A 24,425-nucleotide genomic window follows, 5' to 3' on the forward strand; every position below is an offset into this window, starting at 1 on the left:
AAGGTCATTCCAGCTGTTACTACATTTTCAGACAAGAGCCAGTAAGGATGGATGGTCCCTAATAAATCTTGATATTTTGATAAACTTTTTTTGACAAAAATGTCATGATGAACTATTTTTCTTTTTAAAGATGTCACCTAGTGCCTGCTGTGGCTAGATTGGTTCTACCTTGTAGGTCAAGGTATAAGAAAATATTATCAATCTGCCTGGCTCTTCTTTGCATAGTAAAGAAGAGCCACTTTCAGAGTAAAGCATGCATGAATAAAGGGATTTTGAATGGTGGAAACGGTTACTGCTCCCGGTGTCTCGCATAGCAGAACTAGGTAGTATTATGAAAACAGTGCGGAGTCTTTACAAAATAGGAAGAATTTATGAGATGGTTCATAATTTATATACCAAAATGAAAAGACCTGATTTATTGGGGGGGGGGGGAAGGGGAGGGAGAGGAATAACCTTATTTTGGTTGTGATCATTCGTTCCAAATAAACAACAAGAAAGGAAAGTCTGCGTAAGATACTACATCCCAAACATTGCTGGCCAAAGAATATGATATAAACTCATTCAGGGTCCACCATGTAGTGCTATCTGCTACATAGGGTGTCTACTGTATGTACGTGAGACACAACGAAAAATATAAACAGCAGCAAAATAAGAAGGATGCAGAGGAACAAGTTTGCAACTCCAGCTACCTGTCCTATGTGCCTGGATGGTTATTATTTAGAGAAGTACACTTTAATATATCACTGTTGTATTCTGTAGTGATCTCAGGGCAGTACCCTGATCTACTCTCGAGCTTTTTTGTTTGTTATTTTAGCTCAGGATTTTCCCTGTTGGTGGGGGAGGGGTGGGAGGGAGGGGTGGAGGAAGGGATCAAGATGTTTGAGCGATAAGAAGATCCCAAGGCAAATTTTGGTTCACAATGAGAAATTGATCCCTATCAGAATTCTGAACTGGATCCCCTGCTGGTTCTCCAGACTTGGCCATGCGTATACACTTACGTCCAAATTGTTGGTTTCATATCTTCTTCTTGTTGGTCATGAGCCAAAACCAAGAATAAACTTATTTAGGGCTGTGTGGTTTCGTCAACGAGAGATTCATCTTTGTAACTTGTTCAAAGCAGTTCAAGCTTTCCAAATGAGCTAATATTGACTGGGAAAGGAAATTGCCCGATGGAAGCCCCCCTGATCAACAGATTATGATTCTGAACACCTGTATTGCCACTGACAGTGTGGTTCAACACCTATCATCATTATCCTCTTTGAACAACTTATCTACTAATTCAACGATCCAGTCCTGACACTCTCCTTGGACTTATCTTCATCCTTGGCTTTGATCTAAGACAGAGTTTGCTCGATGATGTCTCCAAGCACTAACAGTGTTTAAGGTTGCTTTGTATTATTGTACACATTGATGCTATACATTAACCTATAGCCTACTTTTACTCAGTCGTGGATGCTAAGCTAGGTGTGAAGTGCTTACTGCCAGAAGTTCCCAGGGGTGTCGGTAAAAGGTCTGTTTAGTTGTTTTGTTTGGCCATTGGATTATATAGATAGGGACACTCTGGATCTACTTGGATGAATTATAACAAGTAACCACTCTACACTGCGGAATATATATATATATATATATATACATATATAGGATGTATCAAGTCCTGAAGCTTCATTCCTGTTTCACGATTAACAAAAAGGAGAGAAAAAATGCTGTTTTGTTACTTGTAAATAACATTTAAAGAAACCCCCTCCCCCCCCCCCCGTTGTCTCACTTGATAAATGATTATGTAACTACTTTGTGATCAGACTAATTAGTGGCTCAATTGTATGGTTTATCTATTTATACTTAACACTTGATCTAAGAAGCTATTTAAGTAGACTTTAAACATGAATGAATGGATGACATCACAGAGTATAATTCAAAGGGAGGCAAGTTCCAGAAGCGGTTGGCTAATAATCACTGAATATTCAACGTTTATGAATCGATCTGTAAGTGTCTATTAGCTACATGAGTGCTATCCACACTCTGAGCAATGTTTTCTCAAGATTGGTGTTTTTGATGCTGTACCTCAAAACAGAAGTAAAATGGTGTGACTCACAGATATTCATCAATAACATTTTGCACCAGAAATTATAAGTAAGAAAAATGATATAAATGCCAACAAGTAGGAGGAAGAGGAGGAGGAGGAGGAGGAGAAGTATACTGGTAGGAGGGTTGGGATGGGAAGACTAGGATGAAGAAGGTAAATTTCAAGTAAAATGAAGAAGGTATGTAAGTTTGATCTTTCGCGATGAGGGAAACAAGTGGAAGTGGTCGATTCAGTATGTCTTCTCTCCTCCAGTCATATTTGGACTTAATATAACAAAATCCAACAAATGAACACAAATTTGGTAAACAATTAATCACTGCAACCCAATTGCCGTACTGCCCACTTTCTCTTTAAAGTGAATCTACCATTTCGAAGCCTCAAAAACAAAATGTTTTGTTAGGAACCTCGTAATTCGCTTGAATCTTTTAAGGTACTTAGAAGCTCAGAGTGCATATATGTTAAGACAGGTAACTTTGGTCTTTGGTGTAAATTTTACCCAAACTATGAGTTGTTGAGCATGGTGTACATCAGGGATTGTGACTGGGCCTCCTTGATAAGTTACCCTTTTTGGGAGGTTAGGTTAATATTTCTCTATGATACGAAATCGTCAACATTTCTTCATCTTCTTTTTTTTTTATTTCTCCCTCTCCCTCCAGATTTTGCAATCGTGCATCCAGTTCAAGTCGATTCTACGGGAACCTTCGTCTCTCATCAATTAACGCCAGCGCGGAGGAAACGTAGCTTGGAAGATGACCTCGATGCAGGTCCCATTCATTATAAACTAACAGCCAACGACCAAAACTTCCACTTGGAGCTGCGTGCCAGCGAAAATCTCTTGGCGCCCGGTTTCAGAATTGAGAGATGGTGGAAGGATCGAAGTATAAAAGAAGAGTACATTCCAGAATTGCACAATTGCCATTACCATGGTCGATTGTTATCCCATCCATCTTCCTCTGCCGCGGTCAGTCTGTGCGATGGAATGGTGAGTTGTTTCGTTTTTCAGATGATGGTGGGTCACTTTAACATGTGAACGTCATCGATCAACAAATGCACACAAAGTTTTTCCAAAATCAGCGAAAAACTTAATTATATTTTTAATATTTTATTTGGGGGAGGGAGTTAAGGGGTGGGCAATTTTTGGCAACTTAACCCAAAAGTAAAGAGTATTATTCAAAGAAGCTTTGTTGTTAATTGATAAATGTAATACAATCACTTAGATTTTCTTCAGCAAATGAATTTCAGCTCCATCAGTCTGCAGTGGGATGGGTGAGGGAAACTCAATCTTCCCCCTCCCCCCTCCCCTTCCCCATTTTCCATCTCCCTCATTGTCAGTCTCACACGAAAATTCAAGAGTATTTAGGCTTAGTTATAGACCTAATTGATTGATAGAGCACAAACATGCCTCCGAATTCACCATGGGTTGTCTAAACGTCTAATTCTTTTTCTGGGGTTGAACACCACACACACAACCCTACATTGGGGTCCGCTTCAACCAACACTGGCCACATCCCCTCCTTCATAAATTTTTAATACTTATTGACCACTGGCCCTTCCATTAAGGTTCAAATTTCTTGTACCTAAATCAGTCTGGGAGATTTAGCCCCCCCCCACCTCCCATTCCCCATCCCACCTACTGGACTTCTGAGCATGCCAGAGCTGCCCATAATTACTGGCAAAATTGGAGAATTCCTGCAACCCTTTGAAATTTTCTTTGTAATTTAGATGAAGTGACATCCTAACTGTATTGTTTTTGGATTTGGGCATCAAATGGTGTGTCAATGTAGTTGCTTCAAATGAGGAGAAAAACTGTACGAGTTGTGGCAATTATAAAAGTTTCAGCAGGGTTTCGACTCCATAATATATGAGAAACATGATTAAAGAAACTAAATGAAGACTTTGGTCTGTTTTATTCGTCTAACCTGATCTCCTTAAAGTCAGTCATTTGTACCAATTGGATTTTCTGAGAAGGAATCTGTTATATCTGCCCATCACGTTTTCAGCCTTTGGTCCCCTGATGACTACCAACTCCATTTATCTTCTCGTTAACTTTCCTTCTATGACAACCCTGTCTCTTCAGAGTTTGTTTACCTTGCCAGGAGGTAGGCGTTGTTTGTCCATCGGTTTTTATTGAGACTACATAAAAGCTTCCTGGTTTTATTTTTGTTTTGTTTTTTAACCAGGCAGGAAGGACTCTTGTGTCCTGGAGTCTTTTTTTTTATATTTAAATCCTCATTCACCCTTCTGCAAATCACAATCCCTAATAGGTCGTGTAAACTTGGCTGAACACCCCCGTTTCTTCTCCGTCGCAGGAGGATGAAGTTGAAGTGTATTCTTGTGGCGCCTTCAGCTATTTGAAGATAGTTTCTTTTATAGCGTGATTAAAAGTTGATGGCATAGGCTCGTCGGAGCCAAATGTTTCCCACTTTTGTACTGGGACGTCAGATAACACACACACGCATACTAACACACACACACACAAAAGGTTAGATGCTTTGGTTATATCTCTGAATCATTCAAACCAGGGCCCAAGAAGTCTACCAAGTATTTGCTGTGGCTGATGATAAAGCATGGATCTATTCCCTAAGACCTTTTGTGTTGGGTATATCCCAACTTGTACTTAAGGCTGCTATATTGTAGATTAGTCTTGCAGAACTGACAGTTGTAATGTGTTCATCTCATTGTACTATATCGCCTTGAAACTTTTTGTTACACAGAAAGAAAGCAAGCATAACTGAGAGATCATTAGGTCACAGAAAGGTGACAACATGTTTCCAAAAGTACTTTCTATTCAGAGTTTTTTCCGCTCCTTAAGATTCTGTCACAGACACTGCATCGAAATGCACATCACTGATGCAGAACTGCAGTAAAAGCGTAGGACATGAATGTACTTGAAAGTTGTGGTCATGTGACTACTTGGCAGTCTTCCTTTAGTTGTTAGGATGTCCATGTCAAATTGTGGGGGAGAGGAGGGGGTGGGTGGTGGATAGAAGAGGGGGAAGGGACAGAAAGAAGGGGGATAGGAAAGGGGAAGAGGAGCAAAGGACTGGGAAAAAAAGGGGGAAAGGAGAAGGAAGGAATGGAAAACAAAGGGTTATGAATAGTACTTAGAAAGGAAAAGACACAGGAAAAGAAAGAAGATAAGGAAATGAAGTAATGGAATGGAAAGTGATGAAAAGGGACAGGGTTAGGACAGGATTGGAATGGGAATGGGAAAGGGGAAGGGAAAAGATGGATAGGAGGGAATAGGAAGGTAAATGGGACGGGAGGTGGAAGGGGAGGGGAAGAGTAAAAGAAGGATGAGGAGGAGAGGGAAAAGCTTGGGAGTGAATGGAATGGAAAATGAAAGTGGAAAGAGGATAGAAATTGAAGGGGAAGAGAAAGCGACCAGAAAGATTTGTTTCAGCTCCCATCATCTCACTTGGTTTAGAAACTGTCACAGTTAATAATCCCTGATGTGAAACATATAATTCGGGATAAATGTTGTATAGCTGTAAATCTGTGACATGTTTTTCTTTGTGGTTTGGCCAAGATGGGTAGTTTTTTCAATATATTAGTACTCATGATCATACCCATGCAGTTTAAATATGTTAAAACAAAAAACATTTTGATGGAGGGGAAAGGAGTAATATTATGATCACATTTTTCCTAAAATACCATGAGTAGTAAACTGACCTGGATGGTTTATTTTTGGTTCCTTGCTTTAGCAAAAGGAACCTATGTAGTCAGGTTGGCGTGTGTGTGTATGTGTGTATGTGTGTATGTATGTGTGTGTGTATGTGTGTCTGTGTGTGTGTCTGTGACACTTGCTTGGGTACGCTCTATCTCAATAAGGGAATGTTGGATTGAGGCCAAACTTGGACTATAGATCCGCCATATGGAGAAGGTGTGCCCTATTGTTTTTGGTGCCCACAAAGGTCACCAAAGGTCAGTTATGGTCCAAAAACCGAACAAATTAAAACTGCAATAACTCCCAGTGCCATTGTGCGACAAGGTTGATATTTTGGGACAAGTTGTGAACTGGTTAGGGGAACATTTTCAAACTTAAGGGTCATGTGATCCGAGGTCACCAAAGGTCAGTTAATGATAAAAAACTAGTATTTTTGCGATAACTTGAGAACGAATTGTCCGTTAGGGTTGGGAGTTGCCTCAATGTAATCCATATGTCGACCCGCATCTGGGTGACCCTTGACCTCAATTTGACCTTTGGTGACCTTTACGTGTTTTTGGGGATTTTTGCAGTTTTGATGCTATTTTCAGATGTCAAAGGTACCTTCTGAACATAAATGTCAATAGGTTGACCCCGTGTGACCTTTATGTGCGAAGTTATATGGGGTCAAAGTTTTTCGGTCGGAGTTAGGATGGTTGTACAGACTTGTCGTTTTGTTTTTTGGAATCAGGAGATTAAACTACATTTGAAACCAAGGTCAAAAGGTCAAAGGTCACATTAGAAAAAATGTGCTTATTTTGGGAGGAAACGAGCAAAAAAGAAAATGTTTGGTTTTGATGCTAGATTTGGATACCAAAGGTACCTTCCGATCAAAAATGTCAATGGGTTGACACCCGTGTGACCTTCGTGTGCGAAGTTATACAAGGTCAAAGTTAATTTTCAGACATTTAATGCAATAACTCCCAGTTCCAAGGTGTGACGTGGTTGATATTTTTGGACAAGTTGCAAATGGTATAGGGTAATATTTTCAAACTTAACGGTCATGTGATCCGAGGTCACCAAAGGTCAATTAATGTTAAAAAACTAGTATTTTGGGAGGAGAAAATGGGCAAAGAAAAAAATGTTTGAATTTGTATAGTTTGATGCTCTATTTAGGTCTCACCGATCAAAAATGTCAATAAGTTGACCCAAGGTGACCTTTGTATGTTAAGTTATATGAGGTCAAAGTTAATTTTCAGACTTTTAGTGTAATAACTCCCAGTGCCAAGGTATTACACGGTTGATATTTTGGGACAAGTTGCAAATGGTATAGGGAAATATTTTCAAACTTAACGGTCATGTGATCCGAGGTCACCAAAGGTCAATTAATGATAAAAAACTAGTATTTTTGCGATAACTTGAGAAAAAATTGTCCGTTAGGGTTGGGAGTTGCTTCAATGTAATCCAATTGTCCACCCGCTTCTGGGTGACCCTTGACCTCAATTTGACCTTTGGTGACCTCTGGTGACCTTTTTGTGTTTTGTGGATTTTTACAGTTTCGATGCTATTTTCAGATGTTAAAGGTACCTTCTGATCATAAATGTCAATGGGTTGACCCCCGTGTGACCTTTGTGTGCGAAGTTATACGAGGTCAAAGTTAATTTTCAGACATTTAATGCAATAACTCCCAGTTCTAAGGTGTGACACGGTTGATATTTTTGGAGTAGTTGCAAATAGTATAGGGTAATATTTTCAAACTTAACGGTCATGTGATCCAAGGTCACCAAAGGTCAATTAATGATAAAAAACTAGTATTTTTGCGATAACTTGAGAACGAATTGTCAGTTAGGGTTGGGAGTTGCTTCTACGTAATCCAATTGTCCACCCACATCTGGGTGACCCTTGACCTCAATTTGACCTCTGGTGACCTTTTCGTGTTTTGGGGATTTTTACAGTTTCGATGCTATTTTCAGATGTCAAAGGTACCTTCTGATCATAAATGTCAATAGGTTGACCCCTGGATGAGCTTTGTGTGTGAAGTTATAGGAGGTCAAAGTTAATTTTCAGACATTTCATGCAATAACTCCCAGTGCCAAGGTGTGACAAGGTTGATTTTTTTGGACAAGTTGCGAATGGTATAGGGGAATATTTTCAAATGGTCCAAGGTCACCAAAGGTCAGCTAATGTTAAAAAACTAGTTTTTTGGGGGGAGAAAATGGGCAAAGAAAACATGTTTGAATTTTTACAGTTTTGATGCTCCGTTTAGGTCTCACTGATCAAAAATGTCAATTGGTTGACCTAGGCTACGGGTGACCCTTGTGTGTGAAGTTATGTATACAAGTTCAAAGTTAATTTTTAGACATTTAATACAATTAAATCCCAATGCCAAGGTGTGACACGGTTGATAATTTGGGACAAGTTGTGAATGGGGTGGTGGAACATTTTCATACTTAAAGGTCATGTCATCTGTGGTCACCAATGTTATCATATCTGTTGACCCGCTTGTAGGTGACCTTATACTTCTTACATTTTCGACGCCATATTTAGATCTCAAAAGTACCTTTTGATCAAAAATCCGATCACATTTTGTGATCACAAAAGTGTTGGCCATAGTGTTGGTTACTTTATGCGTACATGTAGGACCACAATTACTTGGACTATTTGAGCCCAATCTTGCTTGATAATATTATGTGTATTGTCATATACCCCAAGCAAGGAACCACAGTGCCCTTGGGCTCTTGTTGTAGTTTGTAGATTCTATGTGGTGGTACACAATGGTCATTTTTGTTGTTGTCTCCAAATGCATACATTGTGTGTGAAAAAGAGTTGTTTGTAACATTCTCCTTATACAAACATATATCTGGGTGAATATAGTGCCAGGTGAATATTTTGCCCTTTAAAACTTTCACACCTTGCTATTATATAGTTAGCAGACCGATGAAGGATTGTGTACTTCACACTGCGGCAGCTCATAACAAGCATCAGCACGATCAGACAAGGTTAACTAAAGAATTCCTTTTTTTTGGTTCTCATGGATTTACCTTGTTTGTGTTCTCAGTTTGCTGTTTTTCCCCGAAGGGTAAAATGTGACCAACAATCGATTTATTTATTTTCAAATATACATTTTTGTTGTGCAATTGTTCTTTCTAAGTTCAAAGTCAGACTGTATGAGTAAGTGATGGAGTGTGGCCAAAACTGTAAACGGCAAACAAAGAAAAGAAAGAAACGTGAGTTTTTGTTTCACGTGATAGTGCTTGCTTAGGTTCTATTGATTTGTCTTCAGTCATGTGATCAATTGGGCAAATACAGGACCAATTGATTGAGGAAAATGCATGATGGAATAGATTGGGCAAAATGCATGATCGATTGATTGAAGAAAATGCATGACCAATTGATTGAGGAAAATGCATGATTAAATGATTGGGGAAAATGCAGGATTGAATGATTGGAGAAAATGCATGACCAATTGATTGAAGAAAAATGCATGTTTGAATGATTGGGCAAAATGCATTACCAATTGATTGAAGAAAATGTATGATTGGGCAAAATGCATGACCAATTGATCAAGGAAAATGCATGATTGAATGATTGGGCAAAATACATGACCGATTTGATTGGAAAAAATACATGACCAAATTGATTGGAGAAAATCCATGACCAACTGATTGAGGAAAATGAATGATTGAATGATTGGGAGAAATGCATGACCAATTGATAGGAAAATTACATATAGATGTGTTACCTCTGACCTGTCTAAAACATTCTGTTAGTCAAGTCGGAATGTTGTTAAAGGAATGTTACAGTACTTATACTTTGCACCACTCTTCAATATATTGTCTCCAGTCAAATCATGCATTTCCCCACCTATGTAACAACGTGCAAGAATTGTTTTTTTCTTTTAGTAAGTACTGTGCACCCCTCTGATCCACATCAGGGTTACTGCTTACTCCCTCTCATTCCTTAATAGGGGATAATAAGGAAGGGGTATGGGGTGGGGAGAGGGGGGAAGGCTTGATTGATAAGAGGAAATGATGTTAATAGTATGTTTGTTAGATAGCTTTGAAAAACAACATCTCATGGCACATGCCAAAATGATACTTGCTTCTAAGGTACACATGGGAAAGTGCAGTGGGAGACTATAAATCCTGTAGGGTGGTATTGTTGTCTGTAACAATAGGCTGACTCACACCAACATGGATAACTTCTTTTCCTTTTGTTGTATTTTTCTAATTCCCAATATGATGCCTGGACTATCTAACCATATATATGTTACAGCCATTGTGTCTCTCCTGTCATTTACCCTCTTCACACACAGGATATAAACTACAGTAGTTAAAGGTTTATCTTAAAATATATCTAATCCTACTTAATTGCATCATGTGGTTTATACCTTTGAAAAAGAAATTTAGTGGGATTTCACTCTTCAAGTCAAGGGTAAGAAATAAAGCGTGCTTGTAATTGCTCCCCCCCCCAAATCCTCTCTTTTAATCAGATCAAATGGGTAAAGAATTACTTCTTCAAGTGTATAAGGATTTGTGATGGGATAGTAAACCTCTTTTCTTCAAGTACTGAATGGACAAAAAGGATAAACTACTTTTCAGATCTTCTTAAGAAAAGATGATGTAAACAGTGAAAAAGGTACATTCTGAGTTTTCAAGATACAGTCCTAAGGTAACTGGTAAGCCTTGTCCTCTCTCTTTCTCTGCAATAATAATTGCTTCAACTGGTAAGCTCTACTTATCTTACAGTTCTTTGTCATACATGTAGTTTGCAAGAGATCAAGTTGTACAAAAGCTCATCTTTTATCTAGTGAATTGTGAGAGGCATGTTTAACTATTCATACAGCTAAACTGCCTAATCTGTTATGTTCCCTGGTGATGGGGGTACATGGCCAGGTCCTTGGGCAGCCTCCAAGTAAGCCCATACCACTAGGCTTTTTGTCTTCTTTGGATGTTTACCTCCAGTATGCCGCTGAGTACTTCATTAATAATTGAGTCATTCTGTGCCAATGAACGAACGTTGAATTCAAGTCTTGATGCTTCATTGCTTGTTTATTATTTTTTTCTTTTCCCCCTCCAAAGTCTCTCTTTTCCTTTAGTAACGATAAGGTATTAATTTGCAATTATTTTCTTTACCTGGAGGAGGGATGGAGCTATGGGTGTTTCATGCAGGGAGGGTGGTTGGGGGGGGGGGGGGAGTGTGGGAGGAGGAGGATATTTTATGTGGCTAAATCTTGCTCATTTGTGGCTCAAAAAGTGACATCATTAAAGATAATACCAAGTACACAATCTTCTGTAATTCATCTCAAACGTAACAAAATGAAGAAGAAGAAGAAGACTTAGAAGGTTTAGATGTTTTAAAGATTGGTTGGAATCGAAAACTCAAATTTCAAGATATTATTAAAATGATCTTTTAGAAGGAAACTCTCTCTCTCTGTAAATATATATATATATATGCTACAGTGAATAGATTCATGTGATAATTCTGGAATTGACCTTATTTCTTTTATTGAGCTTAAGTTTAAAAGTTTGAAGACTGGTACCTACAGTTGGTTGATAATTTCATTTTCTCTTGTACATGACAAACCATGGATATCTCACCATGATACAAAGGTCATATGTAATCACTTATTGGATTTTTTTTAAAGCAGTGGATAGATTATAAGTCACATATATATATAGATAAACCAAATATGTCACCAAAAACAGAACTAGTATTGTTCGATACAGGCGATAAACGCCTACAGTGGAACTACTACCTTCATCACCGGTTTCGAACCTCTGGACATAAAATCAGCATCCAAAAGTTTTCTGGAGTAGAAATGTAAGATGGCAATAGTAATTGATAGATACACAAATGCAACTTCAAACCGTCACATCGTTGAAAGCCGAGAATTGATCAAAAACTCGGCTCCTTGCTTTAAGTTGCGCAGGTAGAGAAACAAATTGGGATAATTTTCATCTCTGTTTGATGATCTAAAACTCAAATGAGAATTGATTGTTGAAACAAAGGTTTACGGGTAACACCCCCCGCCAACCAGCATGACAGTCCAAATGGCATGCCAAGATGAAAGCGCCAGGGTTTCTTTACGGTAGGAGGCAGGCCGACTAGATTGACAATGAAACAGAAAAGATCAAGTGGGAGAACTGGAGAACGCTGTTTCAACTTTCGGTGGATATTTGAGATGGAGGTATAAATACTCCAGTTGCTACTTATATTTCTGCTATTTTTTCCGTCTTTTTTTTTTTTTTTTTAGAGTGGTAAAATATTTAAAGGTTAAAATGTTACAGTTAACTTACAAGACTGTTGAAGTTGCATGTCAATGCCTGATGACATTTTAAACCTCCCCCCCCTTTTTTTTTAATTCTTTACAAAATAGATTGTACCTGAGATGGATACATGCCCTTGACAGCTACCAGGGGTATGCAATGTGTAGAAACTGAATGATGGAGATTTAATAGCTGGTGACAGCATTATTCTGGAGATCTGATCTTTTGATAAGTTCCTAGGTATTTAGCTCATACAGTAGCTGTTGTAGTACTAGAAACCTGCTTGGATTGCTTCCCATATTTAGAATTGACTGTTTGTAAATTTATTTAAAGGCTCTTTAGAACATTAGGAGGAAAACGGATTCATGGACACTCTTTTCATGTTTTGAAATGATCAGAACTAATAAGGAACGGAGAGCCTTCGAAATGGCACCTCATCGCTTGAATGTGTAAATATTTTTAGGAACCCGTCCTTGATGAGTCAAGAGTACTATCCGTAGTCTTCTCGATGATGTACGAAGTAAATAAAGTTGCCAGCTCGTATTTTGATGAGGTAAATTATTACTTCCTCGTTTAAATGTCACTGGATCTAAAGCGGTTATAAGATGAAATTGGTGAGAGGGGCGAGACAGTCCTTGGCATGTCAACCCATTCCAATCAAAAATGTGTGAAGAAATTAATTGAATTGTTTACCGTTCTAATTAGGCGTTATCCCGTCAATTTGGGTTTAAAATATGGAAAGAGAATCGTTTATGTCAAGGTTGCACATATACCCAGGGTACGCCAAAGGCCAGAATGGATTGTGCAGTGTTGGAGTAGTAGTCTGGTGTATACCAATTAAATAAGTAGCCCGGACAAAATATTGATTGCTTAAAAAGTCCTTTCAGTTCTAATTCTCATGTCTTAAATGCAGTTCTTTTAAAGTATGTGATCTAACTTTTAACAGCTCTGATTTAAAACCAGTGGACGTGAGGTCGATGTTTAATTCTCGTCAATCTCTTGCCCTTTTTGAGGGAGGCTTACCTTGAGAGAATGACCCCCCTACCCCTTCCCTGCAGGGTTAACCGATGAAAATCATCATGGTAGTGTGGGTATGTGTTTACCATATCTGTTGATACTGGGACAGCAACATATGATAGTGAAGAAACATTAATTAATATCACTTCATACGTCTGATTATTCCGACCAAAATGCTGGCAAGTTCTTGATGATTAAGTCATATGATAGTGTATGTTTGGTCATGCTGTAAATGTGCATCAAAGTGTGTGGTCTGTCTTTTTGTGAAGGGAAAATCTTTAAGACAATGCAAAACAAGAAGAGACAGAAAGAGAGACAGCCAACGGACAGGTCTTGAATCCTTTTCTGGTTTCAGGGTCTTCCGTCACTTTGATCCTTTTGTTGTTCGGTAGAGAAAGAAGATCTAACTTGACCCAAACAATACAGAAGGAGTGAGTCTTTCGGACCGCGACTCCCCCCCTGCAGCGGGTTAGCCTGCTTGTGTGGTCACACTAATTTATTGATAAAGGGGATGTGCTCAAGTACTGATATAGTAGAGTAAATCGATAGATGGCTGGATTTTCATCCCATTGTTCTCCTCCCCAATTGAGATGGAGCAGTGAAAGAGGAAGAAAGGCACCAGTGGATGGATGAATGATTTCTGGATTATCACATGTAGAAAGAAAGGGCTTGTTTAAGTTAAGTTTTTGATCTCCAACTACTACTGAATTGAGGCAAAAGAGGCTGATAAAATGACAAATTCTATGTATGTATATTCAAGCTTTTAAGTGAATCCAGAATTGAATGACTCAGACCGTTTTGTGAAACAGTGTGTAAAAGTAAGTACGCCTGACGTTTCGATCCTAGCAGGATCTTCTTCAAAGGCTAAACTCCTACAGGCTCTCTAGTAGATAAGCAGTTTGTTGAAACAATGGACAAAGAATCTCCCAAATTATCTTGAAAGACGAGAACCTGTCGGCTGTAGCAGTTTTACATTGTTAATGCTTGGGGGGAGGGGGGGGGGAACAATGATGATGCTTATTTTCTAGGATATGTCATTTCCGAGGTGGATTGTATCGGCCCTCTCAGGCAGGACACAGTCGCCTCTGAACGTCTATTTGTAAGTTTTTACAGCATGTTAGACTCAGACGTTTTCCTTTCGCAGGCCATCTGTATTTGAAGGCTAAATATAAATCAGCAGGCTAAAAGTTGAGCTAAGGGTAAAGTACAGGACTCATGGATGGTTGAGATATGTTGTTCCCACTCATCTTGGAGGTAGGGATGAAGGAGGGGGGTGGGGGATGGGTGAAGAGAGGTGGTAGGAGTCAGATCAATGTTCGTTGGTGTACCACATTTTGCGTGAAAGTTACGCATTATTCTGAAGTTTATGGCAGGGCCATGCATGGTCCTTTTATTGGCCTTCTACACCTCTGGTTTCAAATGGACCAATTGAATAACTCTGTTTATGATTATAATTGAGATATTTGACCATGATCTCATTTTTAGATGATTTTTTTATGCTATTACGTACATATTTCATAAGCATTCATGAGTGAAGTCAAAGATTCATTTCAGATTTTTAAACAAGTTCTGCGAAATTTGAAAGTTTCTAGTTCGCTTAAGTATGCATGGGATTCATACCGTTGTGACAAAGTGTATGGGTGGGTACGTGACGAAAGGTTGAGAATCAAATCAAAATTCATGATCCAAAACGACACCCTTGCATGATCGGAAAATTCTAGAATCTTGGTATTAATTTAGTTTGATTAATGTGCAACCTCTCTTGAGTGATAGTATAACTCTCCGGTTGAAAAGTTGCAAAATTGCTGCAGTTTACAGGCCTGCTCTCAAAGACACTATACAGTAATGTCACTGGTTAGTACATTGCTGTGTAGAAAAGTCAACAATGTTAGTGAGACTTCAAAATATAACCCCATACATGGAATTTGTGGTCACCTCAAAATCCTAACATTACACACATGTTATGCTATACTAATGCTTGTACTATACTGTTCGATTTGATTTTGATGTGACCTCATTTCATGATCATTTAGACTGTGGTTTAATCTTCTGACAGCTATACAAGATTGGCAGTTTGAAATTTATTCAATTTGAACCACTGCTAGTGTATGCCTGCCCCAGTTTTTTAAGACAATTGAATTACACAAGAAAAATTTTCAGTCGTAAAACTTCTGTGTATTGTTGTCTCAGGGCCATTTACAGTATACCATTAGAGATGGGCGAAGGATGTACCCCTTCTTCTGACCCCTCCCTCCCCTTTATCGAAATATTAAAATTAAAATTTTATTTTCAGCAGTCCCCCCCACCCCGAAATAAGGACCCTTTAAACTTTCGAACCAGACTATTAGTTGCATGCATGCATACTGACGGTGATAATAAGATATGTATGGCCGTAAGCATACTTATACCGGTTCTTCTAAAATTAGTGAAATGGGCAGGCTCTATTGTCTAACTATTGAACACCCTTCAGGGTAACTCACACCTGATTGTTGGATAAACATGAAAATCTCTTGTACAATCTATCCTCCTGCTTTGATGTGCACAGGAGTGGAAAACTGTGCCGCTGGTTAATAAATTTTGTCATTGTGGACCCTGCCTCCAAAAAAGTATACTTGTATTATAAGTATTCATCTTTTGAAACTGTATTCTTATTTAGTTCACCCTTTACAATCACTGTATGTAAAGCCAGGTAGCTAAACAAAATGGCACAATTGGAATATGTCAATAAAAGATTAGACAGTTTTTAGGGATTTTGATTGTTACTATGGTAACTAAATGCTGGAACTGTGTGTTTTACTTGTTTAACCTTTTTTTGGAATTAGAAATAGACTGATCTAGACTATAGATACAAAAATTGAAGTTTTGGGAACTGGTAGCATTTTTGCTGTAAATGAAATGGTGTCACCATTTAAATTTGCCATAATTGTTACACAATTTCATAACTATGCAAGATTGTGTGCCAATTTTTATTCGCAGATCTAGTCTGTGGGATTGCTTAACTGAGAACCCCTGTATTATATTTCCCAACCAAGAGCAATCTAGGGTTTTCCCATCTGAAATGACTTTCTATAGTGAAAAGATTGCAAATTTTAGATAAAATGTTGAATTGGTAGCCATCCAATGTGTAAGTTATAATCCATAAGCCCTTGCGGGCTTATCCCACATTTTTGGCTGCTTAAGCATTGTAAACATATCTCCTTGATTATTATTATTATGATTACCATTATATGGCATGCTCACATCACAAGACTGTGACACAGTTTTGAGATTACCGAAGTGGCTAGGTTGGGGTGATGGGGGGGGGGGGGGAGGGAAGGAGAAAGTGTAAAGGGAGTTCAGTGGTGGAAGGAAAAATTTCCCTGTATGATGGAACCGCTCTTGCATGAAAATCATTGCTCTGAAATAAATGGGAGGGAGAGGGGGGGCCTCGCCCTTTTCCCCTCCCAGTGCCGGGTTATGCAATATCACTGTGGTATACTTCATTAGCAAAAGAAAATGGAAACTAATTCCTTGGCATTTACCAGCACTAGCACTGGTACATATTTGGCTGTTTGGGGGATTGTTAAAATTATACAAATGATACTTAGGTCATGGAGCTGGTCCAAGTAGCAGCTTCCTGCTAGGAGGCAGTTTACTGATAACCGCCTTCGAGGAGAAATTGTTTCCTCACATCAAAGGTAACTTTATGCAGTATTGAACTGCCCAAAGCCAAGTTTCTCACTAACCTGTCTCCTATTCATAAGGCACTCCAATTGGTTGAAGTGTCCATGTACCAGCTGCAAGATAAGTTATGCAATCCTTAACACTACATTTCAAGGGATTCTGAAGGGAAGTGAGGGGGGTTTAGGGGAAGGGGGTAGGGGAAGGGGTTTGGGGGATGGGTGTGGGGGAGGGGTTTGGGGGAGGAGAGGGATTAGGGGAAGGAGGAGAGGAGTTAGGGAAGGGAAGGGATAAGAGGAGGGGAGAGATTAAGGGGACGGGAAAGATTAAATTGTAGAAAGTGCACATGACAAGGGGTTCCAAGTGCTTACAAATATATATCACAATTATATATGGGATTGCAGACTGCAGGAAAATATTTTGTTTGTTTGACTCAAGACTGCTTACTGCTGAGGTGTGCATCAGACAATTGTTAATTGCATTAGTGTATTTAGTGTATATATCTCTTGTTGCAGTTTCTCTAGTGGACAGTGCCCAGTTTAATAATAAACAATCGTTGACCAGCTGTAGTAGGGGTATTGTCCGCGGTGTTTATGTGATGACCTATCCCATCAATTGTCCGTTTGCCATTCATCCATGTCCCATTGTCCGGTCTGAAGAGGTTTTTACTACCAGTGACAACAGTCGGCTCGGTTTAGCGGTGGTTTATTGTCCTCTGTGTGTCCGCTCTAATGGACAGTCAATAGGGTCCCCCCAACGGATGACAATGGGTCTTATTTTCCGTGCCGCATTCAAAGGCAGACTATTGTAGTCCTGTTAAGTGGTCTAGAACACTAGCTGGATGCTACTCTTCTGGAGAAGGGAGGCAGCAAATGTGAAGATAGGGAAAGGCAGTTGTTGTGTGGATGAAGCTGTGTGATCTAGATGAGAAAGTAATGCAATCAAGGGTTAGATTGCAGAAATGGATTGTATATATAGGGAAGGTTTGAATGGTAGAGAAAAGAGGATACTAGATACTATATACAAAATTTTATAAGGTACCTGAAAATTATCTCTTGCTTTGGCGCACGCACAAAGGTCGCACCAGAAAGGGGGGCCCAAAAAAAAAATTGGCAAACATTTTCATAGAGGTAACTTGCAAATGAAAAATACTGCATAACATTATCGTGGGTACAATTAATGAATTTGAATCGATTAATGGCATGCATTCGTTGCCCAGACGCTTCATATGAATATTCAGTGCTCGTCATCATATGCAATTGAGCATATATTTTATGAAACCTTCGATGTAAGTTCATCCTTATAAAATATATATTATATAGCTAAATCATTGCACTAATATGTATTGTCATTTGAGTTACTCTTGTATCCGAATACCATCGTCAAATGTATCTGACATTACAACTCCACATCCACAAATGTATCCATGCGTGACTTTAATAGAACAATTCCGGGCCGAAACCGCAGTTGTTGTTGTAACCTTGATAATGTATTTTTAGTGTACATATTATATTTAAGCATGGATGTATTATCCTGACATGTCAATGGTTAAAACTGTGGCTGGAAACGACAGGTGGCAAGTCATGTAAAGAATACTGTGCTCATAAAGGAAATGACAACACTTGACAGTTTCTCCATATAGACTGAAGAACAGATACATGTGTATGTCTGTATGTGTGGATGTGTATATGAATGTGTGTATGATGTATGTAGCCAGTTGACATCATGTACTGATGCCTGGAAATTACTCATTAATGTCACAATTGGAACAATTATAAACATTCAAAGTTCGTCCCAAGGGCATGTTTCCTCTCTGAGGTACATTTTATTAAACTGATGTCACCTTCGATCCTAAATTATTCTCTAACAGATCGACCGTCAGAAGTTGTTTAACATATTATGTTATGTCAGTATGTTCCCCAAAGTAAATTGAAAAAATTTGAGCTCTGGTGCAAAAATGCCGATCTCTTGCAAGTGGTCGTCAGGTTTGCCCCCAAATATGCTATACAAAGTTAGATAATGGCCACTTGATCATGCTTAAATTTCAAGTATTTTATTGCTACTGTACAAGCCCTGTGTAAGCCTGCTTATAATACCCCCCCCCCCCCCCAGTGGCAAATTTGGAGCATCAGAGCCACCTACACAAAATTTTCTCAGAAACCTAGAAATTCATTTTAAGCAATTTCTAAACTTTGGGTCCAACACTTATGACCTTTAAGTGGTGTCCCATATCTCACTTCATGGCCTTTTTAGATCCAACACATTTGAATAACCTCCAAACTTTATACAGTTAGAGACTGGTGCTCCAGCTTTTTTTCTGGGATATCTTTTCATCTCAAAGACATAAAATGAGTCTTTTTTCGAGTTAAAGATGGCTTCCATCATCATCCATCTCCACACACTACTACTACCCCAGATAGATTCATCCCTGCTGAGCTGATTCCTAAAATAGATAACCCTATCAGACAATGTGTTTGAGCATCAATTGATTTCTTGTTTTCTCAAGAGTTTAGTGGTGCAAAGTGGGAAAGAAAGACCCGACTGCCGCCAATGAACCAACAAATTTGGTAGTAAAAGCAGCCATTCAGGCAAGGCCAGTGTGAGCGTTGTGTGGGTTTTGTATTAATTAATGGAGCAGTTCAAAAACAGTTAAACCAATACAGTGGGTATATGTCCTAGTTTGACAAGATTGTAAGAAGAAGAAGATGAAAAAAAAGAACGGTTTAACCCAAGAGATTCGACACCCATCTCCCTCGAGAAAGATACAAATATCCCGAGGAAAATGTCTGTGGTTTTTCCCATCTTCATCCAGAGGCAGTCGGTGCTATACATTTTATAAAGATCGATAGTTTCTCTCCGGAGAACTAGTTTTCCACAAACGTGTCACTTTCGATAATTAGATTTCGGTTTCGGCATTTTGATGCAATTTGGACACTTTAGGGTCGGATGATTTTGATGTAGTATGATAGGATAATAAAACCACATTCTGTCTGGAGTTGTCTCATCCTTCAAGGCCTGCAGGTTTTATTTTACAGGGTTGCTGAATTTTGAGTGCATAATATCGTCTACACTGATTATGTTAGGGTCTATCTTTTTATGTTACACAAAAGATTGTTTAGAAATACACACATATATACTACTCCTTGAATGTTATTTTTCTCTGAATTATTCAGGGAAAATGTGGATAAATTAGTAGTTGACCAAGAATACAATAACGATTAACTGTCGTTGTGGGTCGGTAGAAAGGGGCGGGAGGATCGGTAGAGAGGGGCAGGGGGGTCAGAAGAGAGGGGCAGGAGGGTAGCATTTGTCAGCAGATTGGTTCACTAAAAAATTTGTGGATGGAAGCAGCAGTCAACTCTTGGAAATAAGCTTAAATTTGAAGAGGTTATTTTAAATTGAGTACTTTGTAAATTCTCTCCTCACTTTCCATGTACCCTGGAAGCCTGCATGGTCCTCAATGATGAAGCAACTTTTCCCAATTAATGTGGGGGGGGGGGGGGGGAACACTGTGAGTGAATAAGTGAATATGTACTTCACTCCTCTCTTACCTGTCTCCTACCACACTAACGCACTTCCTAATCTAACGCCACTGGTATAATTTAAGCATTGCACCCTCGGTGACCTCCGCTGCGAGTCACTGCACACTATTTCTTCCTTCCAAATTTTCTGTGGATTCTTGCTCGTCCTCTTCACATATGTGTACTAAATCCAGTCTTAGTGAAAGATTATTAACCAAAACGATGAAAGAGAAGTAAATAACTTTTTGAAGGTATTCACAATGCACAATAGGCTATGTACAAAGAACTCTTACAATGCCAGTGCTCATAATGTGCAGTCTTAAGTTTGCGCTCCATCGCAAAACTGTAAATGATACAATTATGGCTTAAAAATGATTACATAAATTAAAATGTCTCATTTTCTTCTTTGTCTTTTCTCGTAGGTCGGTCTTCTGCGGACTGCCTCCGATGACTATCTCATCGAACCCTTGCCCTCCCACCTTGAAAGATTATTCAGCAATACTACCTCATCATCAGAAAGTCGCCCTCACATTATTTACAAACGATCTGTGACCTCCGTATCACCAGCAGCAGCAGCGCACAATACAACCCAACAACAAACGTCGGAGCACCATGGCAACGGGACGAGGACAAAGAAGAGTAAAACAGCGCAGCATTTTTGTGGGAAGAGAAAAAAGTGTGAGTATTGCGTACCTTGGTGGTACCTCAGTGGTACCCTTCCCACCCTTTACACTCTCCCACTTTGAACTATGTACAAGTACTTTGCTGTCTACAATGTTAGTGTCATACCCACATGGTATATAGAATTTATTTCTCCCCATCTTGCCATTTTTGAATGTTCCACATGAGACACCCCTACTCCTGGTATTCCCTTGACTCCCACCACCCCACTCCTCCCCCTTCCCTTCCAAAGCTAAAATGTTCTTATAATTGACCATTGGCTAAGATAGGGATTGGGGATCACTGCCCAGCTTCATCCAACTACTGCTTATATAGCCATATTTATAGTGAGCACCGTTTTGATGGTCCACTTAAAGTTTAGAATGAAACATGGAAGTAGAAACGATCGCAAACAGGGATAGCCATCAGAGTCAGGTTGCGAGGCCATGAAGAATTGACTTCTCCAAAATTCTGACTTGCGTGAAAACATGTTTGGGCAATTCGTTTTCCGTACAGGAATGCTGGAGGAAAAGTTCAAAGCGAATTTGTTTGATTAGCCGAGACCACAAAAAAGCGGGACATGTTTGCCCATGCTGACAACATCAAATAAGACTTAACTTCGTTTAGTCTGTTTGCTGTAAATAGGGTAATTGGGTTACTTCTCGAAAGTCAAGATAGACCCACAATAAACCGTACAATGGCTTCGGCGAGTCTGTTGACATTCAAGCGTTCCGGCATTGCGGGGCTGGGTGGACGTGTGTATGTACATCCTATTAATTTCCTATCATTGAGGCTCTGGAGTATATATATTTATATACTTGTGTTTACATGTAAATTACTATTAGCTCTTTGTGCCGATGGAGTGACTTTTGCAAAAACAATCTGATCAGGAGGGCTGGGTAGAAGGAGGGGGCCGTGGGGGGAGGGGGATTTAACCATTTAAACATTTGACATACTGAACTACGTCCTCAGCAAAATTGATATAAGACGGTTGCCTGTATTGTGGATGAAACATCTCTCGACATGGTTGTTGGTTTTATAGTCAGTGTGCATCACCATACAATTTAAATACCCCAGAAAGTCATGATACAATGTTTGCTAGATTTCTTCAAACTAAAGTTTAAGACCACTACTGCAAATAGGTCATCTTTTTAATGGCAGTTCTGATCCTCAAGTCATTACAGACGATTAGACAATAAATACAAGGTCCAAGGTAAGGCAGCAAAAAAAAAATGTGTCAGAGGTGCCAGCAACATGCTCGCTGAGGTTTGAACAAGAAGTAATTGTATTGTTTGACTTTGTACTCGTCAATGAGGTCGAAACCGATTGAACTTGTGTTGTAATGACATATATCTCTTTCGGATAATGAACAAATATGACCGAGTCATTAATGGTATTTGAAGGTCACGAGGTCAACACGAACAGCAGAGTTTGCTGGACATTCGTGAGTTCCCACTCGCTCCCCCCCCCCACCCACCCTCCACCGATGGAGAAGATGATACTGTCAGCTTTGAAGTTCTTTCCTTATCAGAGAAAAATAGCTGGAAGCATCTCTTTACCAAAAATTACTCTTGGGATTGTAGTCTGATGTTTCGTTTTATCTTCCTATTCTCCATTTTTGTTTGGTTTTTGTTTTGTGTGTTATTACAATCGATAATGTTAAGAGTATACAAGAAGTGCTCTGTGATCATAGAAGACGACTATATTATTATTATTCTTACCCACTTGAAAAAGTTTCATCTCATATCTCATCATCTCCTTAAAATTTGGCCTGATAGTTTTCATCTTGAGGACAGGAATATATCCCCATTGTCATCTTTTAGAGGTAACTAAATATGCCCACTGCTAACAAGATTACTCACCTTCCCGTGGGGATAACCCTGAGCAAATGGATCTCATTCAAAGTTTCAGTCTACAGCTAAAAGCCCCTAAGGTTAAAATGTCTTTTAATTTGGAACACAAAACCCCTCTTCTGTTTGGCCTGATGTCATGGACCACCTTTTTTTTTCACCAGAGACTTTTTTTGAAAAGTTCAGTTCCAGTCAGTAGGTAGATTGGAAGGTTATTGTCATTCCAGAGGGAGGGGTACTTGCAGCGCCCTCTGTCCTCATATTAAAGGGGTACGATAGTGGCATCGAAGCTCATTTGTGTTTCCCCGAGAAATGCAATGCAACCATAAATATCCTGGAGCTTTTGCAAACATTGTTTTCATGCAGATAGTTATTTATGTCTCCAAATTGAAAAGTATACAGAGAGAGAGAGAAAAAAAAAGTAAAGGAATGAAATAAAAGGTTTACTGAGGCTTTTTCTTGTACCAATACTAATGTGCAACGTTACGAATTGCAGACTCCCACCCATAGACCGTTTGGATCTGAGCCGTCTTATCTGGAAAGAAACTGAAAGTACTTCAAACTTTATTAGCCAAATTGTTTAGAAATTTTAGGGTCGGATAGCATCAAGAAATTTCAAAGTAACAGTCAACCCAAACTGATCGTTGGAAATAATTTGAAAGTTTGTTGAAAATTCCGGTAAATCCAAGACATGTACGTATAACACAATATGTTCCAAGCATATCTTTCTCCTGCAGATGTATAAATAGTAGAAAATGAGGATTTTTAGGACAAAGTTTTAATTGTAATTCCGGTATTCAATATTGACCTTTAATTGTGTCGACAGCGATGTCAGTTTTGAATCTCTGGACAAACAAATCCCGACATTGACTTTAAAGTTATAAGCCATTCCCCCCCCCCTCCCACAAGTGAAAACGTGCCATTCTGATTGTAATCGAGGGGGGACTTCATCTCTTATTTATTCTTTGACAAATATAGTAGACTTATTGGAACTTGACAAAGGCTAAGCTCTTGTGCCTTCTAGCTTAATGCTATTGTTGTGACTGTTTCAATCTCCCAGTGGCTGCTCTTGATGGCATTGTACTTCTGTTCTTGTTGGTGACCATGAATGGCAATGGGGGCGGATGTGTCTGTCACACCAGCTAGTCAATCAAAGTGTCAAGTGAATTAGGTATTGTTGTCAAGCTCTCTCAGGGACTTCAATCTCATTCCAAGAAATTGTCAATCATCCATCTTTAGACCTGTCCAAAATACATGTAAACTTTTAACTTGTTAGCTGACTTACCTCTCAATTATAAATTGGGCCTATCATTATTTTTGAACTTAGAAAATCTTTTGGATGGATTTGTTTCCCTTCAGGAACAAGGTTGAATTGTTTGGATATTTTTAGCATTTACCTGCAGTAACTGAGAGGGAGGGAGAGAGGGGGGGGGGGGGTTGGGAGAGATTATTAAAAGTGAACATGTCCTTGTATCATAAAAAACACAATTTAAGTTTACATGTAAACACAAAATTACTGTAGCATGATATACATTGATATAGCAGATTTGGTAAGCTGTCAGTGTATACCATCTTAAGATGAAAGCAAAAGTTAGTAGGTTTCAAATTGGCTCCAAGTGAGTTAATACCAAATGTTTGGGTGACAAAATGTGAAGAATCTAGTGAAATTCAGTTTTATACTGGTATATATGTTCTCATATTACCTCTGGTGAAAATCTT

The 24,425-nt window shown here is 39.0% G+C and overlaps 1 protein-coding gene across 3 annotated transcripts in view; it reads left to right on the forward strand.

Moving 5' to 3' along the window:
* The window catches only part of LOC139964650 (A disintegrin and metalloproteinase with thrombospondin motifs 18-like), a 126,929-nt gene that overhangs the window by 54,458 nt on the left and 48,046 nt on the right, over window positions 1-24,425 (forward strand). For all 3 annotated transcript variants that reach the window (XM_071966428.1, XM_071966448.1, XM_071966439.1), the window contains exons 3-4: window positions 2,740-3,065; window positions 20,619-20,874. In XM_071966428.1, coding sequence (XP_071822529.1) covers window positions 2,740-3,065; window positions 20,619-20,874 — 582 coding nt within the window. The remainder of the gene's footprint in view (window positions 1-2,739; window positions 3,066-20,618; window positions 20,875-24,425) is intronic.

The sequence above is a fragment of the Apostichopus japonicus genome, chromosome 3, assembly GCF_037975245.1.
Source record: "Apostichopus japonicus isolate 1M-3 chromosome 3, ASM3797524v1, whole genome shotgun sequence".
NCBI classification, from domain to species: Eukaryota; Metazoa; Echinodermata; class Holothuroidea; order Aspidochirotida; family Stichopodidae; genus Apostichopus; species Apostichopus japonicus.